General features: G+C 54.9%; 11 protein-coding genes across 11 annotated transcripts in view; 6 read left to right on the top strand and 5 right to left on the bottom strand.

Moving 5' to 3' along the window:
* Positions 1-569: 569 nt before the first annotated feature.
* On the bottom strand, positions 570-830 carry VDAG_02538 (uncharacterized protein; the record flags this gene model as incomplete). Its single annotated transcript, XM_009653191.1, has 2 exons — positions 570-614; positions 666-830. 2 exons carry the CDS (start codon positions 828-830, stop codon positions 570-572), a joined length of 210 nt encoding a protein of 69 aa, XP_009651486.1.
* Positions 831-1,191: 361 nt separating this feature from the next.
* Positions 1,192-2,969, top strand: VDAG_02537 (uncharacterized protein; the record flags this gene model as incomplete). The annotated part of the gene is made up of 4 exons (XM_009653190.1): positions 1,192-1,289; positions 1,420-1,525; positions 1,658-1,694; positions 1,747-2,969. 4 exons carry the CDS (start codon positions 1,192-1,194, stop codon positions 2,967-2,969), a joined length of 1,464 nt encoding a protein of 487 aa, XP_009651485.1.
* Positions 2,970-3,720: 751 nt separating this feature from the next.
* Positions 3,721-4,215, bottom strand: VDAG_02536 (uncharacterized protein; the record flags this gene model as incomplete). The annotated part of the gene is made up of 3 exons (XM_009653189.1): positions 3,721-3,891; positions 3,971-4,029; positions 4,086-4,215. The coding sequence occupies 3 exons, from the start codon at positions 4,213-4,215 to the stop codon at positions 3,721-3,723; spliced, it is 360 nt and encodes a 119-aa protein (XP_009651484.1).
* Positions 4,216-4,607: 392 nt separating this feature from the next.
* VDAG_02535 (FAD binding domain-containing protein) lies at positions 4,608-6,428 on the top strand (the record flags this gene model as incomplete). The annotated part of the gene is made up of 7 exons (XM_009653188.1): positions 4,608-4,612; positions 4,684-4,732; positions 4,802-4,942; positions 5,057-5,717; positions 5,776-5,824; positions 5,878-6,067; positions 6,132-6,428. 7 exons carry the CDS (start codon positions 4,608-4,610, stop codon positions 6,426-6,428), a joined length of 1,392 nt encoding a protein of 463 aa, XP_009651483.1.
* Positions 6,429-7,114: 686 nt separating this feature from the next.
* Positions 7,115-8,899, bottom strand: VDAG_02534 (uncharacterized protein; the record flags this gene model as incomplete). Its single annotated transcript, XM_009653187.1, has 4 exons — positions 7,115-8,104; positions 8,182-8,500; positions 8,588-8,654; positions 8,722-8,899. 4 exons carry the CDS (start codon positions 8,897-8,899, stop codon positions 7,115-7,117), a joined length of 1,554 nt encoding a protein of 517 aa, XP_009651482.1.
* Positions 8,900-9,480: 581 nt separating this feature from the next.
* VDAG_02533 (uncharacterized protein) lies at positions 9,481-10,555 on the bottom strand (the record flags this gene model as incomplete). The annotated part of the gene is made up of 2 exons (XM_009653186.1): positions 9,481-9,965; positions 10,435-10,555. The coding sequence occupies 2 exons, from the start codon at positions 10,553-10,555 to the stop codon at positions 9,481-9,483; spliced, it is 606 nt and encodes a 201-aa protein (XP_009651481.1).
* Positions 10,556-11,045: 490 nt separating this feature from the next.
* On the top strand, positions 11,046-14,924 carry VDAG_02532 (cupin domain-containing protein; the record flags this gene model as incomplete). The annotated part of the gene is made up of 5 exons (XM_009653185.1): positions 11,046-11,348; positions 11,423-12,151; positions 12,405-13,378; positions 13,713-14,747; positions 14,822-14,924. The coding sequence occupies 5 exons, from the start codon at positions 11,046-11,048 to the stop codon at positions 14,922-14,924; spliced, it is 3,144 nt and encodes a 1,047-aa protein (XP_009651480.1).
* A 125-nt stretch (positions 14,925-15,049) lies between these two features.
* Positions 15,050-15,802, bottom strand: VDAG_02531 (uncharacterized protein; the record flags this gene model as incomplete). The annotated part of the gene is made up of 1 exon (XM_009653184.1): positions 15,050-15,802. One exon carries the CDS (start codon positions 15,800-15,802, stop codon positions 15,050-15,052), a length of 753 nt encoding a protein of 250 aa, XP_009651479.1.
* Positions 15,803-16,224: 422 nt separating this feature from the next.
* Positions 16,225-16,776, top strand: VDAG_02530 (protease synthase and sporulation negative regulatory protein PAI 1; the record flags this gene model as incomplete). Its single annotated transcript, XM_009653183.1, has 1 exon — positions 16,225-16,776. The coding sequence occupies one exon, from the start codon at positions 16,225-16,227 to the stop codon at positions 16,774-16,776; it is 552 nt and encodes a 183-aa protein (XP_009651478.1).
* Positions 16,777-21,325: 4,549 nt separating this feature from the next.
* On the top strand, positions 21,326-23,000 carry VDAG_02529 (D-lactate dehydrogenase). Its single transcript, XM_009653182.1, has 3 exons — positions 21,326-21,634; positions 21,691-22,089; positions 22,206-23,000. Exons 1-3 carry the CDS (start codon positions 21,406-21,408, stop codon positions 22,577-22,579), a joined length of 1,002 nt encoding a protein of 333 aa, XP_009651477.1. The 5' UTR covers positions 21,326-21,405; the 3' UTR covers positions 22,580-23,000.
* A 452-nt stretch (positions 23,001-23,452) lies between these two features.
* VDAG_02528 (RNA-dependent RNA polymerase) overlaps positions 23,453-25,920 on the top strand; it is a gene marked incomplete at both ends in the record, with an annotated part of 4,743 nt that continues 2,275 nt past the window's right edge. The window contains one exon of the mRNA XM_009653181.1: positions 23,453-25,888. Coding sequence (XP_009651476.1) covers positions 23,453-25,888 — 2,436 coding nt within the window. The remainder of the gene's footprint in view (positions 25,889-25,920) is intronic.

The raw sequence follows: 25,920 nt of genomic DNA, 5'->3' as shown, positions 1-25,920 counted from the left end.
TCTTTAGTATTTTTAAGCTTATAAGCTTTTAATAAATAGTTTATAAGTATAGGAGTTATAAGGAGTTAGAGTCTTATAACTACTCTAGTAGCTTAAATAAAAGCTAAACTATAACGATATATATATTATAAAATAGTGAAAAAATCGTAGCTATAGAACAGTATACTTCTTATAATATTCCATAGAGCCGTTCTATAGTAATAAGCGTTTAAGTTCTCTTATACCCTATTAGCTAAAGCTTAAAATCCTACTCCACTTCCCCCATAGGTCTAGAGGTGGTCCAAGCGCCTTGTCCACGCGTGGCCACTGAGGGTCAGTCTGTCATATATAGAGGGCACCCCCCGGACCTGATTGCCTGTCCACTGTGCCCGTAATAGTAGGCCACTAGCACATTCATGACGCTACATGTTCGCTCGCATACAATCCATCACTCTCTGGCTAATTCGGTCCTATACTTGTCTCTTTGGGGTTTCGGTATATATTACGAACATGTATATGCGGGTTATGTCATTTACACCTTGCCACTGCCCGAGCTCACGAGCTCGACCGGGACCAGTTATGACTCCCAGCTAGCGCGGTGAAAGAGCAGGTACGGCGAGACGGCATATGCGATACTGAACGTATTAGTGACTACCCCCTCAACACTTCTCGTCTCATGTACACACCTCAAAGTTGGCTTCGATACCATGAGAATCCTTCAGAACCGTAAAGACATTCAATAGCTCCCGAGGTCGACGCGGCTGCGAGTCGTTCTCGATCTTTTTGATGCCGCTGAAGTCTATGGTCAACCTGACGGGTGTTTTGGGGTCATCGAACGTCAACACTGGCATGATTCCGCGCTCCCAGTATTATATACAAGAGAGGTGTACCGGGGCAAGGACGCTGGGCTCATTTGTCGTAATTTTCCGGAGATTCTCAACACAGCACACAGACTCGTTAGGGTATTCGGGTTCAGATGTTTTGAGATCATGACAGCAAATTCACGGGGCAAGCGGGCTTCAAGCCAGTCAAGCCCTATGAGAACAGCCGCACATTTCATCAGTTGCTGGTTGTTGCGGCCTTGTGATAGGAGAAGAGGCGGACAGCCCTGCCACGGATACATCCCGGTTTCCAAAAACGGCAGATCTTTTAACGGGGCTCTCTGGGTTCTGCCGGCTCTGCTGTAGCCGAATACAAGTTCCAGCAATCCACATGTACTGTAGCGACATCCAGCTTGCATTTGTTGCAGGATCGAAAGCGGCCAAAGGACAGCTTTCCGTACGAACTTTTATGCCCCCATCACCCACATTGTGCTACTGTAAAGTCCTGCTCGTCGATGACCTCAAATCGACGATAAGACACGTAATGCCGACCTAGCAAGGAATCAGTACCTAGTCAAGATAGAGGTGGAAAAAAGTGAGCTGAACATACAAATAACAGAAGCTATACGATCCGCAACCTCGAAAACGTGTCCGCAAGCTCCACACTGTGGATGAATACGGATATGTTCCACTGGTTCGTCTACCTCTGCCATGGTAGAGTGATGGTGAGTGTGAAGTCTCTGCGCTATTCCGAGTAGTGACCTAGTGGGCTTGCCTATTCAGGTGACCATATACCACGTACCTACTTAGGCTTCACTTCTTCACGCCTTTCAGCTTGGTACTGCTTGACCCTGCAGAATGCTTCGCTGGTAAAGTACCTACGGACCGAGCATGGTGGGCGACTAGATGGACATACCTAACTTTCCTCGCGACCACCACATCAGAGCAAAAGTGCAACCACCACCTACCGTATCGCCAACGCACCCGCAAGCCGGTATCGACGCTCCCGAGCTACCCCTGCGGATCCCGCTTGCCCGATACACGGGCACATTCCCCAGGCTCACAACTCGACCATACCCCAAGCTCGAAACCTATCCTCACGAAATGCCCGCCTACGAGCCGCCCATGATCAGCCACGAGAGGAGGACGCTCTGGGTACGGAAGGCCAAACCCGGCTTCCAAGATAGCGAGAAGCTGTACCAAAAGTACTGGTACGACTACAATACCGTCACCATTCCCCTCCGAGGCATGGATGACTTCTTCGCCGACGCCATCACCGCCGCCTCACTCGCCCAAGACCGCGATCATCTTGAGACGCTTCTTGCCGACCAACGCGAGGCCCGCTGGAAGGAGTTGAAAGAAGCCACCCGCGACATCGCCCTGGCGACTATTTATCGCACTCAAAACTGGCCCTCGCGAGTCGTCAACAATGCAGCCCTTGATGCCGTTCGAACCGGCAGCTTAGGCAGCTTCCTACAGTTCATTTCTTGTGCCATGACCAGCTGGAAAGATACGCATTTGCGTAACAAGACCGACGAGACCAACGACAAGGCCCAGACCAGTCCCCAGAAGGAAAGTCCTGCCGGCAATATTAATGGAAATGATCATGTTCCCGGCCAAGACGACAACGAAGATTATGAGACCGATTTTGAAGACGAGTATGCGTACGACAATAACCGCATGTCCCCAACCGACTCCATCGCCAAAATGTTCGGTCAACAAGACGATGCCTGGACCGCCCGCGCTAAGGCAGATAGAGCGTTTATGGTTGAGGAAGTGGACGGGACATCGCCAGCACGACAATTGGGGCAAGCCTCACCAGCAGGTACTGCACCGGTGAACGAAGTAGAAAGCCACGAGAACACAAGTGTTGCGGAGCAACTATCTGACGCGTTCCAGAAGAACAATGCGCCAGCGTTGAGTACATGGCCACAAGCAGCGCCGACGGGCGGCACTTCGCCGAGAGATACCTCCGACAGCGCAACCTCGGGCCCATCATGTACCAAGACCACTCCACCACAAACATCACCTAACATCTTCAACGCCGAAGCAGCCGATGAAACGCGACGATCTACAGAGGCAATATTGCCTCCTGATGACGGAGCACAACCCGGCGGCCATGCAAGAAGAAACAGCTCTGCGGCAGGCTCTGTTTCGGCCAGGAAATGATCACTACCCAAGGATGATGCTGTCAATGGCGAGGGCAACGAATTCAAGCGTCGAAAGCCTGATGAGTAAGAGAAGGCAGGCTAAATAGGACTGTTGCAATCGCCGGGACAGCCCTGCCCAACTGATGTCCAGATCACATGTGAGATGGCCGATCCAGACAATCTGACTTCGACTAAAACAAAAGCTCAGCCCTGTAATGCCCACTTGAGCTTGAGTGGTTTCATACGAGACATCCGTTGGCAGTTTTGTCTACAGAGCCTCATTTATGGTACTCTTCTCCCTATCAACTACGCCTTGAAGCTGATGAATTATATCACACCAGCCCTGGCCACTGGCCAGGCTTTCAAGCTGCGCATGGCTCCTCTGCCTTGACTTAGCGGTCGGTTGGCCAGTACAACGTGGCAGGGTTAGGCACCAACACCACTGTATGTAAGGTCCCAGCTGCAACCATGACAAGCAGCAGACCAGAGATGATCACACTTTGCTCACCCTGCTCCACCCTGAGCTCAGGTCAAAGCAGCAACAGGTCGGCTCCGTCGTGGAGGATGACTATAGAGGGAGCTGCCCAGAGAGTGCTGATGGGGATCGGTCCCTGAAGTGCAGGGTGCACGAGGGGTGCAAGAACACGAGGCAGTACCGCACGGTGCTCAGTTCATCATGATCATAGTTCACATCAAAAAGACACAGAACACAGGGTCACTTTGATTGGCATATCATAGTATGTACAGTTGGCCCGTTTACACTCGCTATCTCAGCCTAGCAATTTTGACACCTCCTCCAGCAAATGCTCAACAATGGCATCCGGTCCCCTCTCCACCTGCAAGCCCTGAGGAATGGCGTGTGTCTTAATCTCGGGCACGATCTCTCTCGCAATCTTCTGTATCTCGGCAGCTTCCTCGGCCGACCACATGGATGCTGAGAACTGATAGGCCGTTAGTGCTAGCTTTCAGCGGCAGTCTGTGTGCTTCCTGGGCTTCGCCCGGGAACCGAGGAAACCTTACGAGGACGTCTGGCTTGAACTCCTTGACCTTGCCCTCTACTTCGGCAATGCCTTGTGTTGCTGTCAGCCCGGGTCCTCTCGCTATTCATGTCCGCTGGACATCTTCTTGAACTCACTCCCGCAATTGGCGACATAATCTATCGTGTACTCATCGCGGAGGGCCTCGGTCATCCTTCCAATGAGCCTCTTTGCCCGCTCAGGCGCCGTGTTGACCGTCACCAACCGGAAAGGACCTTTAGGAGGCATTGATGTGTCTTTTGAGTGCTTAAAGGATACAATGCGTTGCTCAAATTGACCGAGACTGTGGCTGCAGGACACCTGTATTCATTGTCCAACCTCGACAATCCAGCAGCCAACTTCAACTTACACTCAGTTTACATTTGGATATTCTCCAGCCAATTCTAGACCATCGAATTGGGGGCTGCGGGGAAGCTGCAACCGCCCCCTATTCGCGGCATTGCCGGGCTTCCCGGATCTGCCGGTCCCCATTGAGCGGCAAAGCCGAGCCAGCTTCCTGGCCCAACTTGGAGCGGATTGTTAGAAACGTACCGAACTGCTGAACTTGGTTTTCTGAGAGACAGGCTTTCCCGGAAAGATAACCGCCCCAGCCGGGACCACATGATGGGTTTGAGCCCAACATGGGGTGCTTATTGATATTTCTCCGTCCATCTGGGCAGCCATTCTTGGATGGGGTGAGGCTGGTTACTGCTCCAGCGCATGCAAGCTTCCCCAGTCATCCACAATTGTGCCAGCACATACCGACGTAACATTGGAAAATGGCATGTTCTCATGGCTCGAGAACGTCTCAGGAGTCTTGACTGACGGTTTGTAGGCCCCTATTCTTCCACAGTCGCCCGTGCAGCTCGATGTTATCGTCGTCGGGGCTGGTTTGGCTGGTCTCGCCACGGCGATTTCCATCAGTCTGTCTGGCCATAAGGTCACAGTTTTCGAGTCTACCCAGGAGCTTCTCGAGGTATACCTACCACTGACGGCCGAGATGGCAAAAGACAAACTAATAGAATCACCCCAGATCGGCGCAGGACTGCAACTGACACCAAATTGCACACGGATCCTCCAACAATGGCAGATGCCCGACAAACTATGGGAATCTGCAGCCGAGCCCACGTCCCTGTTCGTCCACAGGTATTCCGGCAAGGTTCTCGCCATGGAGTCTGATTTTGACAAGAACATACGCCGCAAATACGACGCTCCGTTCCTCGACATGCACCGCGTCGACCTCCAGCTAGCGCTATTCGAGCGCGCCAAGGCCCTCGGTGTCCGGTTCGAGATGGGTCAGAAGGTGGACGATATTGACTTCAACCTTGCTCAAGTCACTAGCAAGTCGGGCCTGGAAGCCAAAGCGGATCTTATCGTTGCCGCTGACGGCCTCTGGTCTCGCAGCCGCACCCTCTTTACAAAAAAGGGCGACCTGCCGAGGCCAACGGGTGACTTGGCGTACCGCGTTGTCCTCGATCTTGAGCAGGTTACCGATCCCGAGCTCCGTCTATGGATCTCAAATCCGGCCGTGCACTTCTGGATCGGCCCCGGAGCCCATGCCGTAGGCTATTCGGTGCGCGCCGGCCGCATGTACAACATTGTGCTGCTGGTCCCGGACGATCTGCCCCTCGGCGTCAGCCGTCAAGCGGGATCCGTAGAAGAGATGCGGGCTCTTTTCGGCGACTGGGACCCCGTGCTGGGACGATTCCTGGGAATGGTCGACACTGTTGAAAAGTGGAAGCTCATACACAGTAATGCAGCCTGCCTTCAGACCCCTTCTACAGTTTTGCTAACTTCATCGGTCTTCAGTCGAGGAGCTGCCCGAATGGGTCAACGAGAAGTCCAACATGGTTTTCGTGTAAGTCGGTTGGTCCCATTATCTGCCTTCGACTTATGCTGACCCCTTTCGAGCGGCGATGCGTGCCACCCCATGCTTCCATATCTTGCTCAGGGCGCCAACTCTGCCATCGAGGACGCGGCCGTCCTTGGATTACTTCTCGGACACATTGAATCGAAAGACCAAGTAGCCCAGGCACTGCAATTGTACCAAAAGCTCCGGAAATCAAGAGGTGACGCCATCGTCAGAGAGACCTTCAAACAAGTACGTCCCGCCCTCTGCGTCGAGAAAGCCTTATCCCAGCTGTTCAGTGCTTACAGATAGGCAGCGAGAATCCTTCCACATGCCAGACGGTCCCGCACAGGAAGCGCGAGACGAGCTGTTCCTGTCGCAGCTCGGCAAGCCTCTGCAGGGGCCTTTTCCCAGCCGGTGGACCTGTCCGCAGGTGCAGCCATGGCTGTACGGCTACGACGCGTTTGCCGAGGTGCGGAAAGCGGTGAAAGAGAAGCCATTTGCGAAGGAGGCGCAGACTCCGCTGCCCGTTCCGGGCCCGAAGCTCTCTCGTCCTGTGGGAGTGAAGCGCAGCGGGTTTTGGTCTACCCTGAGGCGATGGATAGCAGCGTAATGCGCTTGCGTCGTCTCACAGCCGGAGGAAGCAGAACACGTTGGACACATGATAAATTAGTGTGAGATGGATAACACACTACAAGAAGCTTGGTTGAAGTGCCGGACGCGACTTTAGCAATGATGATTACAATGCTAGCACATTAACAAGGAATGAGATTGCCAGAGCGTGGGTTTGAGCAGAGTGAAGTGGTCTTCCGCACTAGGTCCGCAGGCAATAGATAACAGGTATTGAGGTAAACCACATCTGAATTCTAGCCTTTCGCAACCCTTATACGCGTTCTCGTAGTCCCTAGGCTCCAGCAAGCCCCAGCTCCGTGAAGGCCTCCTGACAGAGACTCGAGCCTGTAGAAATGGTGATGTACCATCATAGTCGTCTCTTGAGCGCTCTACTACGTGACGCAGTAGACAAGTTGTCACAGAAACCTCTGGTATTTGGGTCGAACTTTCTATTCATCATCCCACCAAAGCTTCAAGATGATGGGTTTGGCTGAGACCCGCGGAGCCCGAATCATCTGTCAACTCCAGCAGATCTCTCGAACACATCGCAATTGTTGCCTTGAAAACTTATGCAATATAATCGCAGCTACATCGCACAGCGCTAAGCAAAGAACTCAATTCCTGTCTCGCCCGACGCCTTGAGCAATACTAGCCTCCTACCAAGATCCCTCACAGCAAACCTACCGACTAAGCCACAATCTCGTCAGCATCAAGCTGATACTTCTCAAAGCGCCTAGCCGAGACGCGCTTCTCAAACATGGTGTCTAGCTGGGCATAAGTGCGCCCCTTGGTGCCAGAAACGTCAAAGTACGTAATGGCCAAGTAGATCGCTCCCATGGCGAAGAAAATCCATCCAATGTTGCCACCGAGGTTGGCCTGGTCCTGGTTGAAGAGGCACGGGAGGATGATCTGCCAGAGGACGCTGCAGATCGCAGAAAAGCCCTCACCCAGGCCCATGGACTTGGAGCGCAGTCTTGTGGCAGATGTCTCGCCGGCGACAGCCGTTGACGCGCCGACAGCAGGGCCGTACGAGATGGACGTGATGAGGAGCGCAATGCCAATGATCTTGAGGTTCCTGGGCGATCGCTCCATGGTGCCAAAGATGCCCATGGTCAGATACATGAGGACACAGAAGCTGACACCGGCAAAGATGAGAGGCCTGTGACGGAGGCGCATCATGAAGAAGACGTTGACAAGGGCAGAGACGACGCCGAGACTGATACGGATCTGTACAAGCATGACCACCGTGTGGCTGTCAAGGCCGGTCTGGTTGAGGAAGTAGGGCGCGTTGGCGGACAGAGAGGCGCCGAAAATCTGCGGCATGTACATGCAGATCAGAATGATGCGGGTGCGTCTGAGGTTGGTGCCGCGGAAGCAGTCGATCAGCGAAGCCTTCTCCGCAGACAGGGCGCGCTCCGCTTCGACTGTGCACTGGATCTGCACGAGTGCGGCTTCGACGTTTGATCCCGCGGGCGAGAGCTTCTGGAGAGCACGGCGGGCTTCTTGCTGCTTGCCCTTCATGACGAGCCAGTACGGCGACTCGGGCACGAAGGGAAGACCAAGGAGTAAGAGGCCGGGGAAGACCCAGGCCGCGGCGAAGACGACCCTGAATGTAGACGGATCCATGATGGAAAGACGGCTGAAGGTTGCAGAAATAGCCATGAGCAGGCCGAGGTTCTACACATATCAGGGTTAGTATTCTGTTGATCTCCTAGAACTCGACATATCTAATGAGAACAGGATTTTTAACTTACAAGCATGATGGTGTTTGCCGAAAGAGCAATACCGCGCATGGGCAAAGGAGCTATCTCAGAGACGTACGTCTGAGTACCAGCGAGCACGAGACCGACGGCGAAACCCGTGACTATTTTGCCGCCGAGAAGTACTGCCGGTGTCTCCGCAACGTAGTTGATCGCAGTACCCGTTACGGAGCAGATGATGGCCGCTAGGAAGACGGAGCGGCGTCCGAACCAGTCCTGCAGGAAACCAGCAACCACAGATCCAAGCATGCTCATGACGTTATAGGTAGCGTTCCAGGCAGACTGCCAGTGCGCGTGATGAGTATTCCGTTGACTTCAGAAGCAAACGTCATTCTGTAAACGAAGACGAAGTATCAGCATCCCAGGTCGGGCTGTGCACCGCGTCAGAAACAAGACTTACTGGAAGGCCGGCATGGCGAGACAGACAGACAGAGCGACGTTCTCATAACCCACCATGGCAGACCCAACTACAACACATGTCAGATGGAACCTAGAACACCCAGAGCACACAGAAAACGGATTGGAAGAACGTACTATTGGCGTACAATGTCAGAAGAGCAATCTCGGGATTCTGCTGCATGCAGTCCCAGGGGCTCATCCTCTGCTTAGCGGACAGAACAGAAACCTCTGCATGGGAAACATTGGCTTTGTCCACTCCGATGACGAAGTTGTCGTCATAGTCTTTGACATTTCCTGTCTGTTTTTGAGTCATATTGAAGTTACCTGCGGATATGGGTATTGCCGTCAACGAGATCGGCCAAGCAGCACTACCAGGATTAGTGCTAAGGAAGAGTGTTGACTGGGAGGGTTGAGGGGAGGAGTCTGGCAAGCTGATACTCTAACATTATGAAAGGCGACGAGAATGAAGTCATTAATATAAGGTTGCACTGCATTAAAAGTCCAACACTGAAACCTGCCAGCCATCAAAATCTGGGGAAGCCAAGGTTACCGGCTCTGCCCATGGCGAGCGCAACATCCCGTCTGGATATCCCGGCGTGGAGCAAACCCCATGGGGAACACGATTTCTGGACCAGCCCCAGGTTATGCCACGCGGTCTTTTACACGACTCGGAGATTTTATGAATCCCCGTTACGCTCCCGGCCTTGAACCTGACGTTCGGGGCAAAGCATCGCGACAAGAACAGCGATACGCCACCATGGCCCCTGGAGACGTCGGAGATCTGAGGGCGCATAATGTGGAAGTCACAGGTTCAGCAGTCGCATTGAACTGAACAGCAAGAGTTGTTATTGGCATGTGGATTTCTCAAATCTAGACGTTTGAATACATCAGAGATCATATTAGATTCTGTAGGAAGTCGAACCCTCTTCGCTGTAAATCCCATGTTCGAGAACCAACTTGCATCTTTGCTGCGAATGTGTGTTCCTCGCCAGGGATCTCGCACATTCCAGACTTGATCCCATGTTGCTCCAGTGCTCGGAGAAGGTCCCTACTCAAACCAATCGGTACCATGGTGTCCGCCGCCCCATGGGCGATGTAGGTCGGAGGGAAGTTTTGGTTGATGTTCAGCAGAGGGTCAACCGATTTCCAATCCTTCGAAGGGTAAATGGCGCCGAGCACATTACCACTGGCAATTTGTGTCATTGCAAAAGCTGGACGTGGGTCGCTGAAATCAGGAGGTCCTTGGGCTTGGCCTTCGAGCGAAACACCCCCGACAATGGGGACAGGCCGCTCATCGTAGACTTTGTTCATGAAGTCTTCCGTCAGGTCCTTTGGGGGCTTTGCAGCCACATGAGGAAGCTTCGACGTCCAAAAGGGATCTGAAAAGTTGCAAGGACCATACATGTCGAATATGCCAGCCACTGGGCGGGGTACCCCGAAACCCTTCGAATGAGAGGTTAATCATGGAAGAGTTTGTATGGAAACGAGTGGACTCACGAGAGCAAGAGCCAAGGTACCCCCTGACGACGTTCCAAAGGAAAATACGTGATCTAGATCGAGGAACCTAACATCGCTGGTTTGCTCTGAGATGGCTCGATCAAGCCCCCCGTCATAGACCCAGGCTAACAGGTCTCGACAGTCACGCATCGGTCCGTCAAGAAGATTGACTTGTGGACATAAGCGGTGGTTTGGAGCTAGGACGATCCAGCCTCGGTTCAAGCAGTCTTGAACTTGATCAAGATTCACCATGCGGGAAGACCCAAGCATGAACGCGCCCCCATGAATATTGATGACTACGCTCGGTTAGACTGGAAACAGGCTAATCTGCAGGTCTCTCAAGAGCATTACGTATTGGACATTTGGTCTGTGGCGCAATTTCATTATTTGGCTGGGGCAGGTACACATCTACGTCGATTTCCTGCGAGTCCTCGATTTTGTAGACTGCCCTGAAGCTGCTCGGTTTGGCCATGGTGTTGTTGCTCGGCATTTCGTCGTCTGTGTTGTCAGTGATAAAAAGACTTAGTGAGAGAAGGCAACAATTATGTGAGACTTGCGACCGTGAAGCTGGGTTCGAGTGTATACCTAGGTAGTTTCCATTTGCTTGCATGCCCCAAAGCTCGGGTCAAACAATGAGCGACGTCAAGCGGAAGATCCGATACCCGAGACTCGGCATTCCCGGGCCCTACATGCAGAGCCAGAGATCTGGCTCCGATGTGGGGATGCCGTATGGGGCTCTCCACAGATCGAGTTGGGGTCCCGGATGAGGGATGTGCCCTCGATGGTATCTCAAAACCGATGGCGGATGTCACCCAGGTTTGAACAGAAAGCCTTGTTCCTCTGACCTCGCCAGACTCAAATTCCTTGTCAAAAGCTCAGACCTAAGGGACCTGACACCCTATTTCAATCCATACCAAATCAAATTACCAGTACTTACACCAGGACTTACCCATCCCATCCCAATGAGTGTTTCCGTTCACGCTGTGCCTCCCGAGGCCCGGACGAGCTACATAATCGACCAACTGGAGGGTGAGAGGCTCACTATTCCCGGTAGTAGAGGTGTTTTCCGTATATTGGCCTCCTCGAAGCAGACAAATGGCGGAATAGCTGTCTTCTCCAGTGGCGCCGTGTTGTCCGACGCGCCTGGCTTCCACTGGCACGAAGAGGCACACGACATTTTCATGGTGACCAAGGGATCCCTTAAATTATGGAACGGAGACAAGTGCCGCATCATGGGGCCTGGCGACTTTGCCTATGTTCCTCCTGTGAGTTGCAGGAGCTGTGCCTGAGCCACGCCTCGGCCCTTTCGTACTGGTTCCTCCGGCTGATCCCTTCACAGAAAGTCATCCACAACCCCGAGATGCTGGGGCCTCACACGGAACTATATGGACTCGTGGCTCCCGGCGACTGGATCGACTTCTTCCGCTTTGTGGCCGAGTCCTACGACGGTGTCCTCGTGCCCGAGAATGACAATCGCAACCTAGGTGCTCTCCTCGGCCAGAAGATGGCGACAGCGAAAGATCGCTTCGATGTCCACTTCGAGAGAAACTACCAACCGCCCGCACTGGGAGACTGGCAAGAGACGGAGAACGTCCTGCCATCCGCTGGCGAGCCGTACTTCCTTCGAGCAAACACCGGCCCGAGGTGGATGCTGGGAGGCGTCATGTCTAGGCCGTTCATTCACGCTTCACAGTGCGGCGGCAAATTTGCCGTCTCCAGCATCGAGTCGTCAAAGGTGTACGAGGCCGCGCCACTGCGGCAATGGCTGACCTTCGCGACAGTGGACCACTGCTTTTGTGTCCTGGAAGGCGTGCTGAGGGTGCAGACGAAAGCAGGAGGCACGGCGTGGAGCGAGGTCAGAGAGGGCCAGACGCTGGTGGTTTCGGCTGGCGAGTCTTTCCAACTTGAGTTTGGCACGCGGTTTGTGAGAGCGTGGTCGTTTACGAACGGGCAAGGACTGGAGGAGTTGATTCGCCAAGCTGGCGCACCGTATTCGGGGTTCGTACTGCCAGATTCTCAACCGTCGTGGGATCAGGGTCGCCTCCTGGAAGCCTGCAACGCACTACATGTTACAGTTGAGGAAAGATAACCCGAGGTAGCGATATAACCACATAGTAAGGTATCTAGGAGGGATGGTAGAACAGATAGATTCGTATCCACTGAATGAATATCTTTTGGAACGCTCGTCAGGATTTGGCGTCATGTTGTGATATACTTTGGAAGAGATGTGAAAAGTCTCTTCGTCAGCATTCTAAATCATCCTCAATGAGCAAGTACACGCTGTAGCTGCCCCATGTTGTCGCCCATGTTGTCGCCGCCAGAATCTCCCCTCACCCAAGACAATCCTCGACCTTCCACGCGCGCGTCAATGTGCGCCCATAGTGTACGGCGCTCTGGCTCCTCACACTACCGTCGGCAATGGCAATCACAATGAAACAGCCGACACGGACTGGCCATCAGAAGCAATGAGCGCGTCGAGTTCTGTGGTCGCAAATGGACCAGCCGAGCTAGAGATATCGTCAGTACCCGTCAAAGTCGGTACTCGGTTCTCTACCAGGGCCCTTCGCGTCTTGAGGTACTGGTTTGCAGCACACGAGGACCATCCTTATCCCCGTACTGGAGACATGGAGTCATTGCAAACCCAGACTGGGCTCAACAAGCTGCAGGTTTCTACATGGCTTGCGAACACTCGCCGGCGGACCAAGTCCAGGGTTCCCGTACGGCCTACATCACCAAGCGTTCTATCGACACCAAACCTCGAGGCCATGGCTATCCCCACCTCGCGGCCGTCTAAGCTAGTAGATCAGATGGACCCCTTGGGAAGGTGGCAGAACTCACCCCCGGAAGACGAGGCTGCGGATGCGACAGCCATCTTGAAGGCTATATCTGGATATCCTGATGCCTCAGCGCAGCCGGGCCATCCAGTTCCAGTGAGGGCGCAGCCTTCAGTCTGGGGAGAGTGGTCGTCTGCGAGCAGTGCTGGAACGTCTCAATCTAGCAACAGTTCTGGCGGCTCTGCGTACTCACACGGATCTGCCTCTTCACGCGCACAGTCGCGCGACCTGGCCAGATACACGGAACACGCGAGGCGACGAAATCGACGTGCCACCCAGTCGGCAACAACACGTGCAAAGCTCTCGCAGCTACCGCGCAAGTTTCAATGCACGTTCTGTACGGAGTCTTCTGCCCAGAAACATGGTTGGCAGCGGCACGAGAAAACTATGCACCTCTCTCTGGAGAGATGGGAGTGCTCACCAGAGGAGCCGTACACGCGAGATGACGACGGCCATCAGGCGTGTGTATATTGTTCTCAACCGGAGCCCGACGAGGGTCACATGCAGACGCATAGTTTTGAAGTGTGCATGGACCGGCTACCTGAAGAGAGGTCCTTCTACCGCAAAGACCACCTCATACAGCACCTCAAGGCGGTTCATCACGTCAAGTTTGACCCCACACTCATGGAACACTGGAAACAAACAATACAAAACATCAAGTCATCCTGTGGCTTTTGTGGCCTACTGATGACATCCTGGATGGAGCGTGCCGACCATTTGGCCGATCATTTCAAATCCGGCGCAACCATGGCCCAGTGGCTTGGTGACTGGGGATTCGATGATGACGTGGTCCAGATGGTCCAGAATTCAATACCGCCTTGCAGGTCTTCCCCATTTATCTCCTTGTCTTTTGGGAAACCTCTCCTACATGGACTCTAATTCTGCTCCACTAGATCTGATCGAGTTTGAACGCACGTCGCCGTGGCCGTTCACGACGGACAGAGGCCCTCCAGCAACGCCAGCAAACGCGTTTGAGCTCATCAAAATTGAGCTGGACTATTTTGCTTCATGTCTCGACGAAAAGAATCTGCCCCCGTCTCAAGAGGTTTTGCAGTACGAGAGCTGCTGCGTTATCGTCGGTTCCGAAATGCTATCGCCATCTCAAGATGCTCTGAACACACCGCGGTCCTGGTTGCGAGACCTCTTAATGTCCGATGAGCATGTCGCACGACGGGCTCGTAATACACCTCTGGCAAGCGTTGTAAAGAATCGGGCGACAGAGTTGAGAATCAACAGCAAGGCGGACATTTTCGACTCTTGCAGCCTGGAAGAGCAACTCCAATTATTCATGGCACAGAATCGTGGCTACGAATCGCCAGTCGATGATGCTGACCTGCAGCGTGGGGCGTGCCAAGTCGTACGGGACGCAGACGCGCAGTCGAGACAGCCTTCTGAGTTGTTCGTGTCCTTCTTGACAGGCCTCATCAATCATTCTCCTCACTGGATGGCGCCGTTTCGGCAACGATCTGAAGCAAACGCGTTACGAGCCAGTCGTGGTATCCACCTCGGAGAACTTGGGTTTCATGCGCCACACCATCGTGAGCTTCAATACCAGATAGATCAAAGCGGCAACGCGACTCTTGGTACGCTTACAGAGCCTGTATTTGGCTTGGACGAGCCGATCGACCAGGAACTTTCAAGACAAGAGCTACCAGCGGAATTGCCAGGTCCACAGAGGTTCACTTTCCTCTCTACCGACACATACTACTGGGGCCTGAGACGTGAGCTGTCGAGATTCGTGGCCATGTCTATTTCACCTAGAAACCCTGGTTGTCACATCCCGACGGATGAAGAGCTCCAGAATCAAGCCCGGGGGATTATGTTTGACAGGTACGAGTTGATCATCTGGCGCCGCCAGTGACGACCAAGCAGGACTGAAAGTAACTAACGGTGATGGCACACAGCGATGATACATGGAATCAGAATCCTGCTGATAATGCAGAGTGGCTCCTGCATTTCAAAGGAAACAATGGCTTGGCTTCCGGGGACGAGGCCAGCAATGGATGATGCCTATGATCTCTCAAGACAAATCCACCCCTAAATATCGAGGGAGGTGCTGAGCCGATTGCTTTCCACGCCAACTATCTCCACCACACGGAGGGTTTCATGAGCGTGCGGTTCTTCGGCGCCGTCTATTGGTCCTTCTCGTCACTACGCTTCTTGACTATGCAGCCAATCTGCTGGGCCACATGGCTCTGAAGCTTCCCGAAGCCGCTCGCAACCCCTTCTCTGTCTCCCTTCCCCATCTCCTGACTCATCTTGAACTTGCCCTCCAACCGGTCAATGTCAATCTCGATGCCGATGATGCTCTTCCTCAACAGCTCAATGTACTTGTCGGGAGCATCTGTGACCTTCCAGTCCGTCGGGTGCTCGCCGCCGACGTATCCCATGATGCTCGTCTCGGAATGGCGAGTGAGGTCGGTTATTTGCTTCTGGAGAAACGCAGAGGTCTCGTCAGACTTGGAGTCGAAGTAGATGCGAGCGCGGCCGTAGACCTGGGCGGCGGCGTAGTTCCACGTCGGCACGACCTTGCCCGTGGCAGGCTTCGTTTCAGTGTAGAACTTGGGCGTGACATAATGGTGCTGCGCCGTGAAGATGACAAGGACATCTTGTTCTAACACGCCCCCTTTCTCGGGGTGGGACGACAATTCTTCAATCATGGCCTTGCTGTGGGGGTTCATTCTGGCGAGATGGCCACGAAGACGGCCAGTCTCTGTCTCGCTCGATTCGTCGTCGACGTCGATGACGAACGGAATGTGACTGGACTGAAGAAACGGGTGCTCCTTGGACTGGATCGCAGTGGTCAACAGTCCGAGGGGGTTGTCTCGGATCAGCTGCCTCAGAACCACGAGGCTTGATTCTGCATGGACTGCTCGAATATACATGATGTTTTTGCTTGGGGTTCGGGTGTGAGGAGATCTGATGATACCTTGGAAGGGAAGGCCTGTTTTGAAGGATTTTTCCAAGCCTTAAGTACCCTCTCTACCCTACATGTCATGCTGGGATGGATGACTCCTTGGCTCCGGCAGCCATCGGCGGACGGTCGAACACCACGCGGAGAGGGAGCAAAGGCGGACCCGCTCTGGCCCGACAATTCGGCCCACTCAGGGAAGTTGGATTACCAGCAGGGCGCGCCCTGTCGAATTCCAGCGTCATGGCTGTTGGTATCGGCCAGCTGGCTTCAACGGTTGACGTTATTCAAGACTTCACTTACTTCCACGATAGCCTCAACTTTCGGCACTCTCAGCCTCTCTCCTCTTCTTTCCTCCGCCCTCAGCAATAAACATCTTCACTCTCGACACACAACATGTCTTCCGCCACCACAACGCCCGCCCCAGCCCTTCGCCGGGCCACCTTGCAGGACGCCGAGGCGGTGTCGGCGCTGGGGTCCTCCGTGTTCAGCGCCACATTCGGCCACTCAGTCACGCCGCAGCAGCTCCAAGCCTACCTAGACGAGTCGTACAGCGTCGCGGCGACGGCGCGGGACATTGAAGACACACAAAAAGACATGACAGTGGCCGTGGCGGCGGACGGCGACGGCACGACGATCATCGGCTTCGTCCTCCTGACGCGCGGCGGCAGCGAGCCGTGCGTCGACGACGTGGCGTCCAAGATTGAGCTGCAGCGCATCTACGTCTCGGCGGCGCACCACGGCCAGGGCGTCGGCAAGCTGCTGATCCACGAGGCGCAGAGGCAGGCGCGGGAGCAAGGGTTTGAGCACATGTGGCTCGGGGTCTGGGAGGAGAACCACAAGGCTGCGCAGATGTATGCCAAGCTCGGGTTCAGCGTGGTTGGCGAGCATGAGTTTGATGTTGGGGGAGATATCCAGACGGATCGCATCATGCTGAAGAAGTTGTGAGGACACGATTGATGCTGGAGGAGAGAAACTGCGTGGCCTGTCATAGAGTTTAGATTTGGGATAGAGGTAATGGCGATAGATAAATAAAGATGATTCTGTCTGGCGTTTTTCTTCTGTCGCAGGTGAGCACAGTGCTCGTGTGCCAGACACAACAACTGTCATCCTCTGTAGCAAAAACACACCGCGTCGAAAGGTACAGGAGACGGCCTTCGGACGCTATCGACGACGAACACATCTGTCTGCAGACCGTGACGGAAATTCCTAATTCGGCATCAAGTGCACCTCTAGCTCCATCATGTCAATCGCACCTTAGGATCGACCCATTTTTCTCTGGATGGCCGGGCCTGGCACCAAGGCGCAGGCCAATCCCAGGTGCGAATTCGCCGAGCGGCCTCATTGAGAACGGCTTTATTGGGACATGTCTTTCAGGGTCCGGGGCTTTCGCACAGGGAGCGCAAGGCGTTCGACTGGAGTCTAGGCCTCATGTTCGGTGTTGGAGGCCTGGGAGGTGTCTGCGGCCTCCCCTAGGTACAGGGGAGAGACAAAAGAAACGACGGGTTACCGTTATGAGATGTACTTATTTAATGTTTCAAATGCTATTATAAGATGAATAAAATAGATATCAGTAATCTAAATAACGGAAGCTATAGATTTAGTAAAGTTCTATTAGTGTTAGTAAGATTATTATTTATAGTAATCTATAGAAGAAGCAATAGAGGTTAGAAAACTATGTGCTTTGGTGTGAAATCGGAAATCCATCGTTTTTTTTGTCGCATGACTGTAACCTACCTGCTACCTCACCTAGGTACCTACATAACGTAAGGTGGTACCTAAGGCACCTACCTAAGGTATGGTAAGTAAATATCAGGTGGTTAGGAGGGCAACATTTGCAAAGCCCTTCATGCATCCGCTGACAAGCCGCAGCTTCGGCCCAACGATGCTACCCACGGAATACCGGCCATGAACGCAGATCGCATGGGGGGGTCATGCATGCCTCCACAGGTTCTGGCGCGTGGGGAACGTCAAGAACCAAGGCCTCAGCAGCACGCAGCGCATGCTCTTCGTGTCCTGTCGCGCGCTTAGCCTGGCCCGCACGGCGTCACTTCACTTGGCTGCAGCAGCTTCTGCGCGAGGGGTGCGGTCGTGTCACGACCTGCCCAGCTGGGGTGACGAGGCGAGACGGTGATCAGCCGCTGCGGGTGGTGAGGCGGTGTGAGACGGTTGAGCTGTCTTTGCCGTCTGGTATGGGCGTGATTGTTGCATCGTCCGTGGCTCTGCAACCAACCCCGCGAAATGCAACCGTCGGTGCGACTGAATCATGTAGCCGTTGGGATTACCATGACAATTTGTATCTCTCCATTCGGGAACCTCGGAATGGCCATTGATGGTGATGGGCGGGGGACGTCCGACGGAAAACGAGTGTAGCACCACAGTGAGCGAGTTAGCATCACAGTGGGCGAGTTGGCACCACAGTGAGCGAGCCCCCTGTGGTCCACTGCGCGTCGCCTGTAGCAGCCGTGGTCCCTGGCCATCCAGTGGCTCAAGACAAGATCATCAGCGCAGCCACACGCTGTGCCGCTACCTGGTTCTCCCGCCCACCGTGCCTCCCCACCTCGGTCAGTGTTCTCTCCTTCTGACATCCAAACACCCACAACTGCAGCTGCACTCTCGGCACCACATCTGGTGATCACTTCCCGCGGCACACGTACCGAGATGCAACAAGTCTGGCTACGATCCGGATGGGCCACCCATTGGCCTGGGTAGGAGGCACCATCAAACTCAATGGATATGCCGAGATACTCATGGTCGCCGTACCCTCCTCAGTCCCTCGTGATCGTCACCGACCTGGAGGTGCACTGACAGTACCTGGGAATACAACATGCATTCTCCGCGTCGACGAGTATGGGGGGACACACAGCCCGCAGTCAGCTCGCATGGCGGCTGCCTACCAAAAGCAATCATGGCAAAGCGGACGACGGACGAGTCTGGGCCAGACGGGACCCTCGTCAACGAATCGAATTCCATACATCTTCTCCAGACCCAGCACGCCCCAGACACGACACGGGAACGAGGCCGCCCTAACTACTTCGCCGGACCCATGTCGTCGGAAAGCTGCATGGTGAATCGGAGCCTCTTGGACCTCACGCCTACCCAGCTCGCAGGCCTGCGTGGTCAGATGCCTGGGCGGCCCCCGGCCTACCATGCCGCACAGCGTCCATCCCGTGCGTGCACCTATGGTACGGCGCCATCCATGTCTGTCGGGGAACCCATCGGGCATTTTCATTACGAAACCCCGGACGAGTCGACGTCGTCCTGGCGGGCGTACAAAGCAGGACGACAACGGCACGAGGCTTGGGGAGCGATGCCTGGGGAGCAAGGCCGCCTGCGCTGTGCATGATCGCACACCACGTACCTTTCGTTGGTTGGAAGCACAACGGTGACAGAAGGAGAAGGACTTCACGAGACCTCTCTCTCTCTCTCCCACCTCCTCCTACTCATGCTGGACTCCTACTCATGATGTAAGAAGCATGCGTAAGAGTCGGCGTTCTTCCTACTAATCAGCCACTAGACAGAAACACCCTCCCCCCTGGAGAGCTCGAGAGACCAACCCCCACACGATCCCTCATCCGGCCCACCACTCCACCACCCCCCTTGGCGGTATCGGTATCGATGTCTTGCGCCGTGCATTCGGCCTCTGTCACCTTACTTGGCCGGAACTTTCTTCCTCGGTCACTATGCGATCATGTCACCCGGAACGCATCTAGAAGTGCGCAGCCCACCCTAGCGAGTCCTACCTACCCCTGAGGTTGAGGTTGGGGAGGGGGCGGAGGGGGGCCACGAGACCAGCAAGTCTTCTAAACCCACAGTGTTCGTCCTGCAACTCGCGCCCAAAGAGGAACCGAACCAGTACCCTCAAAGTACTCCAATGTCACCTGCTGATTCCTTCCCCTCCAGAGCTCGCTTGCTGCCTTCGTTGCGTTTGGTCTTACTCAGACGTTCATTCAAATAGAGACACGGGAGACATATTGCCTCTATATTCAGCCGCCGTCGCTCGACTCTCAGGCCCGAAAGAAACCCCCCCATCCTGACGTCCTCCACCCCCATCACCCTAAGCCCTTTTCTTCCTTCTCGACTCTTCTCCGCTCTCCCCCACCAGAGAGGATCACACTCGGCAGGGTCGAGCATGACAAGGATGACCCCATCGTCTCACTGCTCTCCATCTCCACCGAGCCCCAGCTCTTAGAGGCTTCCACTTAGCTTCACCTGCTGGCCGTCGTACCTTGTTCGCTATTGGCGATTGATGACAACAAACGGGTCTTAATGCCTGGATAAGTTGATCACGACACCAGCAACAATACACTCCTCCGGTAGCACCACCCGGAGGCACAGACTGTCTCCCCGTTGGACCACCTTATAAGCACAACGGATCCCACCCCCCTTCTCCTCTCTCTCTGTTCCAAGTCGACCTGTCTCCGAAGTTGTTGCGTTCCGGCAGGTGATTGAGAAGAAGAACCCTTGACGTCGAAACTGCCAGCAGCAGTCCCACGCACCTACGCACTGCGCCCATTCCGCAGGAGTTGCGAGTTTTAATCGCCGCATTCCGGGCCATCACCAACCGAAGCGTGTCACCGTCATCGGGTTCAGTTAGAGCCGATCCCCGGCACGGCGGTTACTCCGCATCAACGTCTTGCATCGACTCCGGACCGGATTTCACGTGCGTGTGAGTGAGTGTGTGTGTAGATGCACCGCGCAGCCTTCTGCATGTCGGCCAGCTTTGGCATCAGGCCCCTCCTTCGAGGGGCCGGCATGAGCGGCCCTCTGCTTGCTGGGCGTGCCACACTACTGCCCTGCCAACGGACTTTCACCACCACTCCTGCACGTCGCGCAGAGCAGCACCAGGGTTCTGAGCACAGCTCCGAACACCGAGGATGGAACACACGGTCCGTCCTTGCTCTCGCCGCTGCGACGGGCACCATCGGTTGGGCGCTGGCGAGTAGTCGCCAAGAGGCATCTTGGGGCACGTCGCTCTTGACCTCGGGTCGAGGCCCGACGCTGCTGGATGGCAAGCCAGGCCGCCAGCCGCAGTATGCGAACATGTCTCAGATGGAACGTGTAGGTGCCGTCCTACTCCTACTGACTGTGAACGAGCAAGGATGGCTGACGGCAGTGACACAGGCCTTGAAGGAAATCGAGAACTCGCTGGGCCAGGAGGACATCATCTCCACCGATCCCGAGGATCTCCATGCTCACGGATATTCAGAGTGGTCATCGACCAACCCTGAAGGACTCCCTGTCGCCGTCGCTTACCCTCGGTCGACGGAGCAGGTTTCGGCCATTGCGCGCATCTGCAACAAGTACCGCATCCCCATCATCCCTTACTCAGGCGGTTCCAGCCTCGAGGGCAACTTTTCTGCTCCCTTTGGCGGCATAAGCGTTGATTTTGCCTACATGGACAAGATTATCAAATTCAACAAGGAGGACATGGATATCGTCGTTCAGCCCAGCATCGGCTGGCAGGATCTCAATGAGCAGCTTGCCAAGCAGAGCAGCGGGCTCTTCTTCCCCATCGATCCTGGTACGTCTTGTGAACAAAACCATGAGTTTATCCATTCGAATGGCTGCTGAAAAATGAGGACAGGCCCGAGCGCCAAGATCGGCGGCATGATTGGGACCAACTGCTCTGGAACGAACGCCGTCAAGTACGGCACCATGAAGGACTGGGTCATCAACCTGACGGTCGTCCTAGCCGACGGCACAGTCATCAAGACGAGGAGACGGCCAAGGAAATCATCCGCGGGCTACAACCTCAACGGCCTCTTCGTCGGGTCCGAGGGCACGCTGGGTCTGGTGACTGAAGGCGAGTAGTCCTCCTGTCGAAGCCCCCCCGCGCAACGACCGACTGACTGTCTGCAGCGACTCTCAAACTCGCCGTCATCCCGCAAGACTTCTCGGTTGCCGTCGTCACATTCCCCACCATCCGCGACGCCGCTTCAGCCGCCGCCGAGGTGATGCAGAACGGCATCCCCGTCGCCGCCATGGAGATCATGGACGAGGTGCAGATGAAGGTCGTCAACATGGGCGGCGCCACGGCCCCGCGCGTCTGGAAGGAGCTGCCGACGCTGTTCTTCAAGTTCTCGGGCACCAAGGCGGGCGTCAAGGAGAACATTGGGCTCGTCCAGAGGATCACGCGCGCGCATTCTGGCGGCCACTTTGAGTTTGCAAAGGATGAGCGCGAGCAGAAGCTCCTGTGGTCCGCGCGTAAGGAGTCGCTCTGGTCGATGCTTGCGCTGCGCCGGAACGGCGAGGAAGTTTGTGAGTCGACCCGCCGTCATTATGCCCGCTCGCTACCATCCTGGCTTTTTCCTCGTTTTTTTTTTTTTTTTGTGACCTGGCGGGTATAGCTTCATGAGACTAATTATACGTCGTAGGGAGCACTGACGTGGCCGTTCCCTTTAGCCGCCTCGGCGAGCTCATCGAGGTGAGCAAGAAGGAGATGGACGACCTGGGCCTCTTCGCCAGCATCCTCGGCCACATTGGCGACGGCAACTTCCACGAGAGCATCATCTACAATGCGCAGAACCCCGACGAGCGCAAAAAGGTCGAAAAGTGCGTCAAGAACATGGTGCAGCGGGCCCTCGACATGGAGGGCACATGTACGGGCGAGCACGGCATCGGCTGGGGCAAGAAGGAGTCGCTGCTGCTGGAGGCGGGCAAGGACACGCTCGGTGTGATGAAGGCGATCAAGTGGGCGCTGGACCCCCTGTGGATCATGAATCCGGGAAAGATTATGGATCTCCCTTGAAGTGTCGAGGGACAGAGGCAAAGCATGGAGGACGCGCGAGTCCGGTCTACCGCTGCTCGACCATCTGGCTCTTGCATGGGTTCAGCAGAGGAGCAATCGTTGTTGGTGGGTCCTATTCTGTCTTGTCAGACATGATTGATTCTGTCCTCCGATCATGAGGTTCATCTCGCATCTTGGCAGCGGAACGCACAGAGGATGGGAAGTGGTCAGGTAGGGAGGAGCATTGTAGGGGTATCAAAAAGCGGTTTGCTGGTTGCTATTGCCAAGGTGTTGCGGTCTGGCGTTCGGTGCATGCTAATTGTTGCACATGTCAGGGCTGCGTACATGGTGATAGAATGGAAGGGGACGCAAGCAAGGCTGGCAGTCGATGAGCCACCGACCGCCATCAGCTCTCGTATGTCACTTCCTCCTACACCTGGGGTACCTCGCCTTGCGTGCAGCAAGTGAATGCGTCGCTTGGAAAAGACTGAACCAAAAACTTTGAGCTCCGACAGACGCTGACAGCCACAGTTCGGATGCCCCATCCCGCAGCCGCAGGCAAACACGTGAGTATTTTCTCTTATCAATGGAAGAGGGTAAACGTGGTTTGCCTCTCGAACAACAGTGTCGCCTGTCGTGATCTTTTAAAGCTTCTTTCCCGTTGTGTTTGCCTGGACTCTCTCTTGTCACTATCTCTTTCTTCCTTCCTCTTGGAGCAGTGAATCACAGAGAACCGCCGTCACCTCTTTCCCTGCTGCCTTCTGCTCCAAGCAAAATCCTCAACATCTACCCTGCCTCCTCTTGGCTAACGACTGAACTCAACACAGCTCCCTTCCCTTAGCCAGCACCAACTGACCCAGGTGCTGATGGCTGGCTGGCATGTCCCTCATCACGATGGATTCTCCCAATAAGCAAGCCAGCGGCACGCCACCCTCGAAGGTGTCAAGGACTTCACGTGGAGGAAGACTGACGCATCACCGGCAGCACTCGGGCATTTCAGCACCTGCCCAGCGCCCCGGACAAGAAGACTGGCGAAGATGGCCCCAGATCAGCGTCAGGCTACGAGGCCTCCCGATCATCAGTGTCCAAGACATCCACACAGAGTTCACCAAGTACGGCAACATTGTCTACATCGAGCACTTTGAGGGTAGGCAAGGCCAGCCCACCGGCGAAGCCCGTGTCCGGTTCGAACCACCTCCTGTGACCCCATTCTGGTCCAACGGCCGCTACGTCTTCGCTCGAGTGAACCTGGCCCCTGCCCAGGCGGCGGTTCCCATTCGCATCGAACTCGACCCGCCCTCCCACGCCTTTGGTGCCATTCGTAGCACGGTCAACTCGCGGCTATTCTATCCGGCAAGAATGACCTTGGACATCAAGACGCTGGAGTTCAGTCCTACGGGTAAAGGGCCCGAGATCATGCCCAAGAAACAAGTGGTTTCCCAAGGTCAGGGCAACGACCCCAAGTGTATCCGGCTGAAGGCCGACTTTCGAAACAAAACCCTCGCGATTTACTTTCCCATCTCCATAACGCCAGACGCCGAGTTGGGCCAAGTCTTTGGAGAGGAACCTTGCGACAACGCCATCCGTGAATACAAGATTCTGATTGACCTCGCTCATATGCGGCGTGCGTCGCTCGTCGATCTCGGAAATGGCGATTTCCATCTCACGATACCCCTTCGCTATCCGCCAGCGTACTACTTCAAGAACCAAGATATAGCTCGCAGTTTTGAAGCCGACAGGCTCATGTGGACCGAGAACGACCAGTGGGTGCGCGCCTCCCATGTCCTCGACGACAATGACCTCCCCCAGGACTACAGTCTCGGCCTCCTTAACCAGTGGGATGACCCAAGCTTCATCGACATTGGCCGCTGGACGACGTTCCGCATGCGGCTTGATGCTCCTGGCCAAGACCTTCGCAATCTGACAGGGGCCCTTGAAGACCTCAATATCGAGCTCACGCGCCTTGACAAGAGCTCAGAACTACCAGATCAGTTGTGCCTCATCCCGGCTGAGAACCAACCAGTTCGAAACAAGCCCGTCAAGACTTCCAAGCCAGATCCGAATGATGATTGGCTTTCCTTGATGCATTCGAATGCCACTTCTTCACCCACAGCGAGATTTTTTGACTTTGCCGTGCAGTATCAGCTCGAGGTCTGCATCTCTCGTGGCATCCTCTGCGAGTACAAGCTGTCGCAGGAGTTTCTAGATCGTCTCCGAGGTCTCCAGCAGGACCGCGCCAAATGGATACTGGAATACTTTGCCGACCGAGGCAAGGCCGTCGAGCAGCCGATGGACATCTTTGAGAGCCACGAAGCCAACTGCTACTACCCCAACCCGGTGGTGCCTCACTACTGCGCCATCGTCCGAAAAGTCGTCGTCACGCCCACGACCATCTACCTGAGTTCTCCTGGCGTCGAAGCCAGCAATCGCGTGATACGAAAGTACCAGCACGTCTCTGACCGCTTTCTCCGCGTCCAGTTCACGGACGAGCTCACGCGAGGCAGAATCAGCACGCGAGCCAAGATGGAGCTGGACCACTATGTGTTCAAGAGGGTCTATCTAACCATGATCAACGGCATCCGCATCGGCGACCGCCACTACAAGTTTCTGGCGTTTGGCAATTCTCAGATCAGGGAATGCGGTGCCTACTTTTTCTGCGAGACGGCCCATCTCAAGTGCACCGAGATGCGTCAATGGATGGGCAATTTCAACCACATACACATTGTGGCCAAATTCGCAGCCAGACTGGGACAGTGTTTCTCTACAACGCGCGAGATTCGCAGCATTCGGGCCCCCAACATCCAGATCATTCCCGACATTGAAAGAAACGGCCATTGCTTTACAGATGGCGTGGGCAAGATCTCCTCTTTCCTCGCCAGCATGGTACTAGAAGAGATGGGCCTCGAGACAGTCGAGACGCCGTCGGCCTTTCAGTTTCGCATGGGCGGCTGCAAAGGCGTTCTTGCCGTATGGCCCGAGGCGAAGGGTATGTATGTGCACATTCGGAAATCGCAGGAGAAGTTCAAGGCGACTTTCAACGGCCTCGAGATTATTCGCTGCGCGCGGTTCTCCGTGGCCACCCTGAACCGCCAGACCATTACGATCCTCACATCCCTGGGCATCAAGTCAGAGGTCTTTATGGACTTGCTTCAACGACAGCTCCATGGCTATGAGAAGGCCATGAATGACCAGGGTGCCGCTGCGGTTCTCCTCGGCCGTCACATTGACGAGAATCACACATCGCTGGCGCTCAGAGACCTGATCAACTGGGGGTTCATGCGCCATGATGTCCAAGAGCCCTTCGTCCTCACCATCCTGCAGCTCTGGCGGGTATGGTCCATGAAGCTGCTACGGGACAGAAT

Source organism: Verticillium dahliae, genomic scaffold (genome assembly GCF_000150675.1).
Source record: "Verticillium dahliae VdLs.17 supercont1.4 genomic scaffold, whole genome shotgun sequence".
Classification (NCBI taxonomy): Eukaryota; Fungi; Ascomycota; class Sordariomycetes; order Glomerellales; family Plectosphaerellaceae; genus Verticillium; species Verticillium dahliae.
Note: the sequence above shows the minus strand (reverse complement) of the source record. Positions and strands in the feature narration are given on the sequence as shown.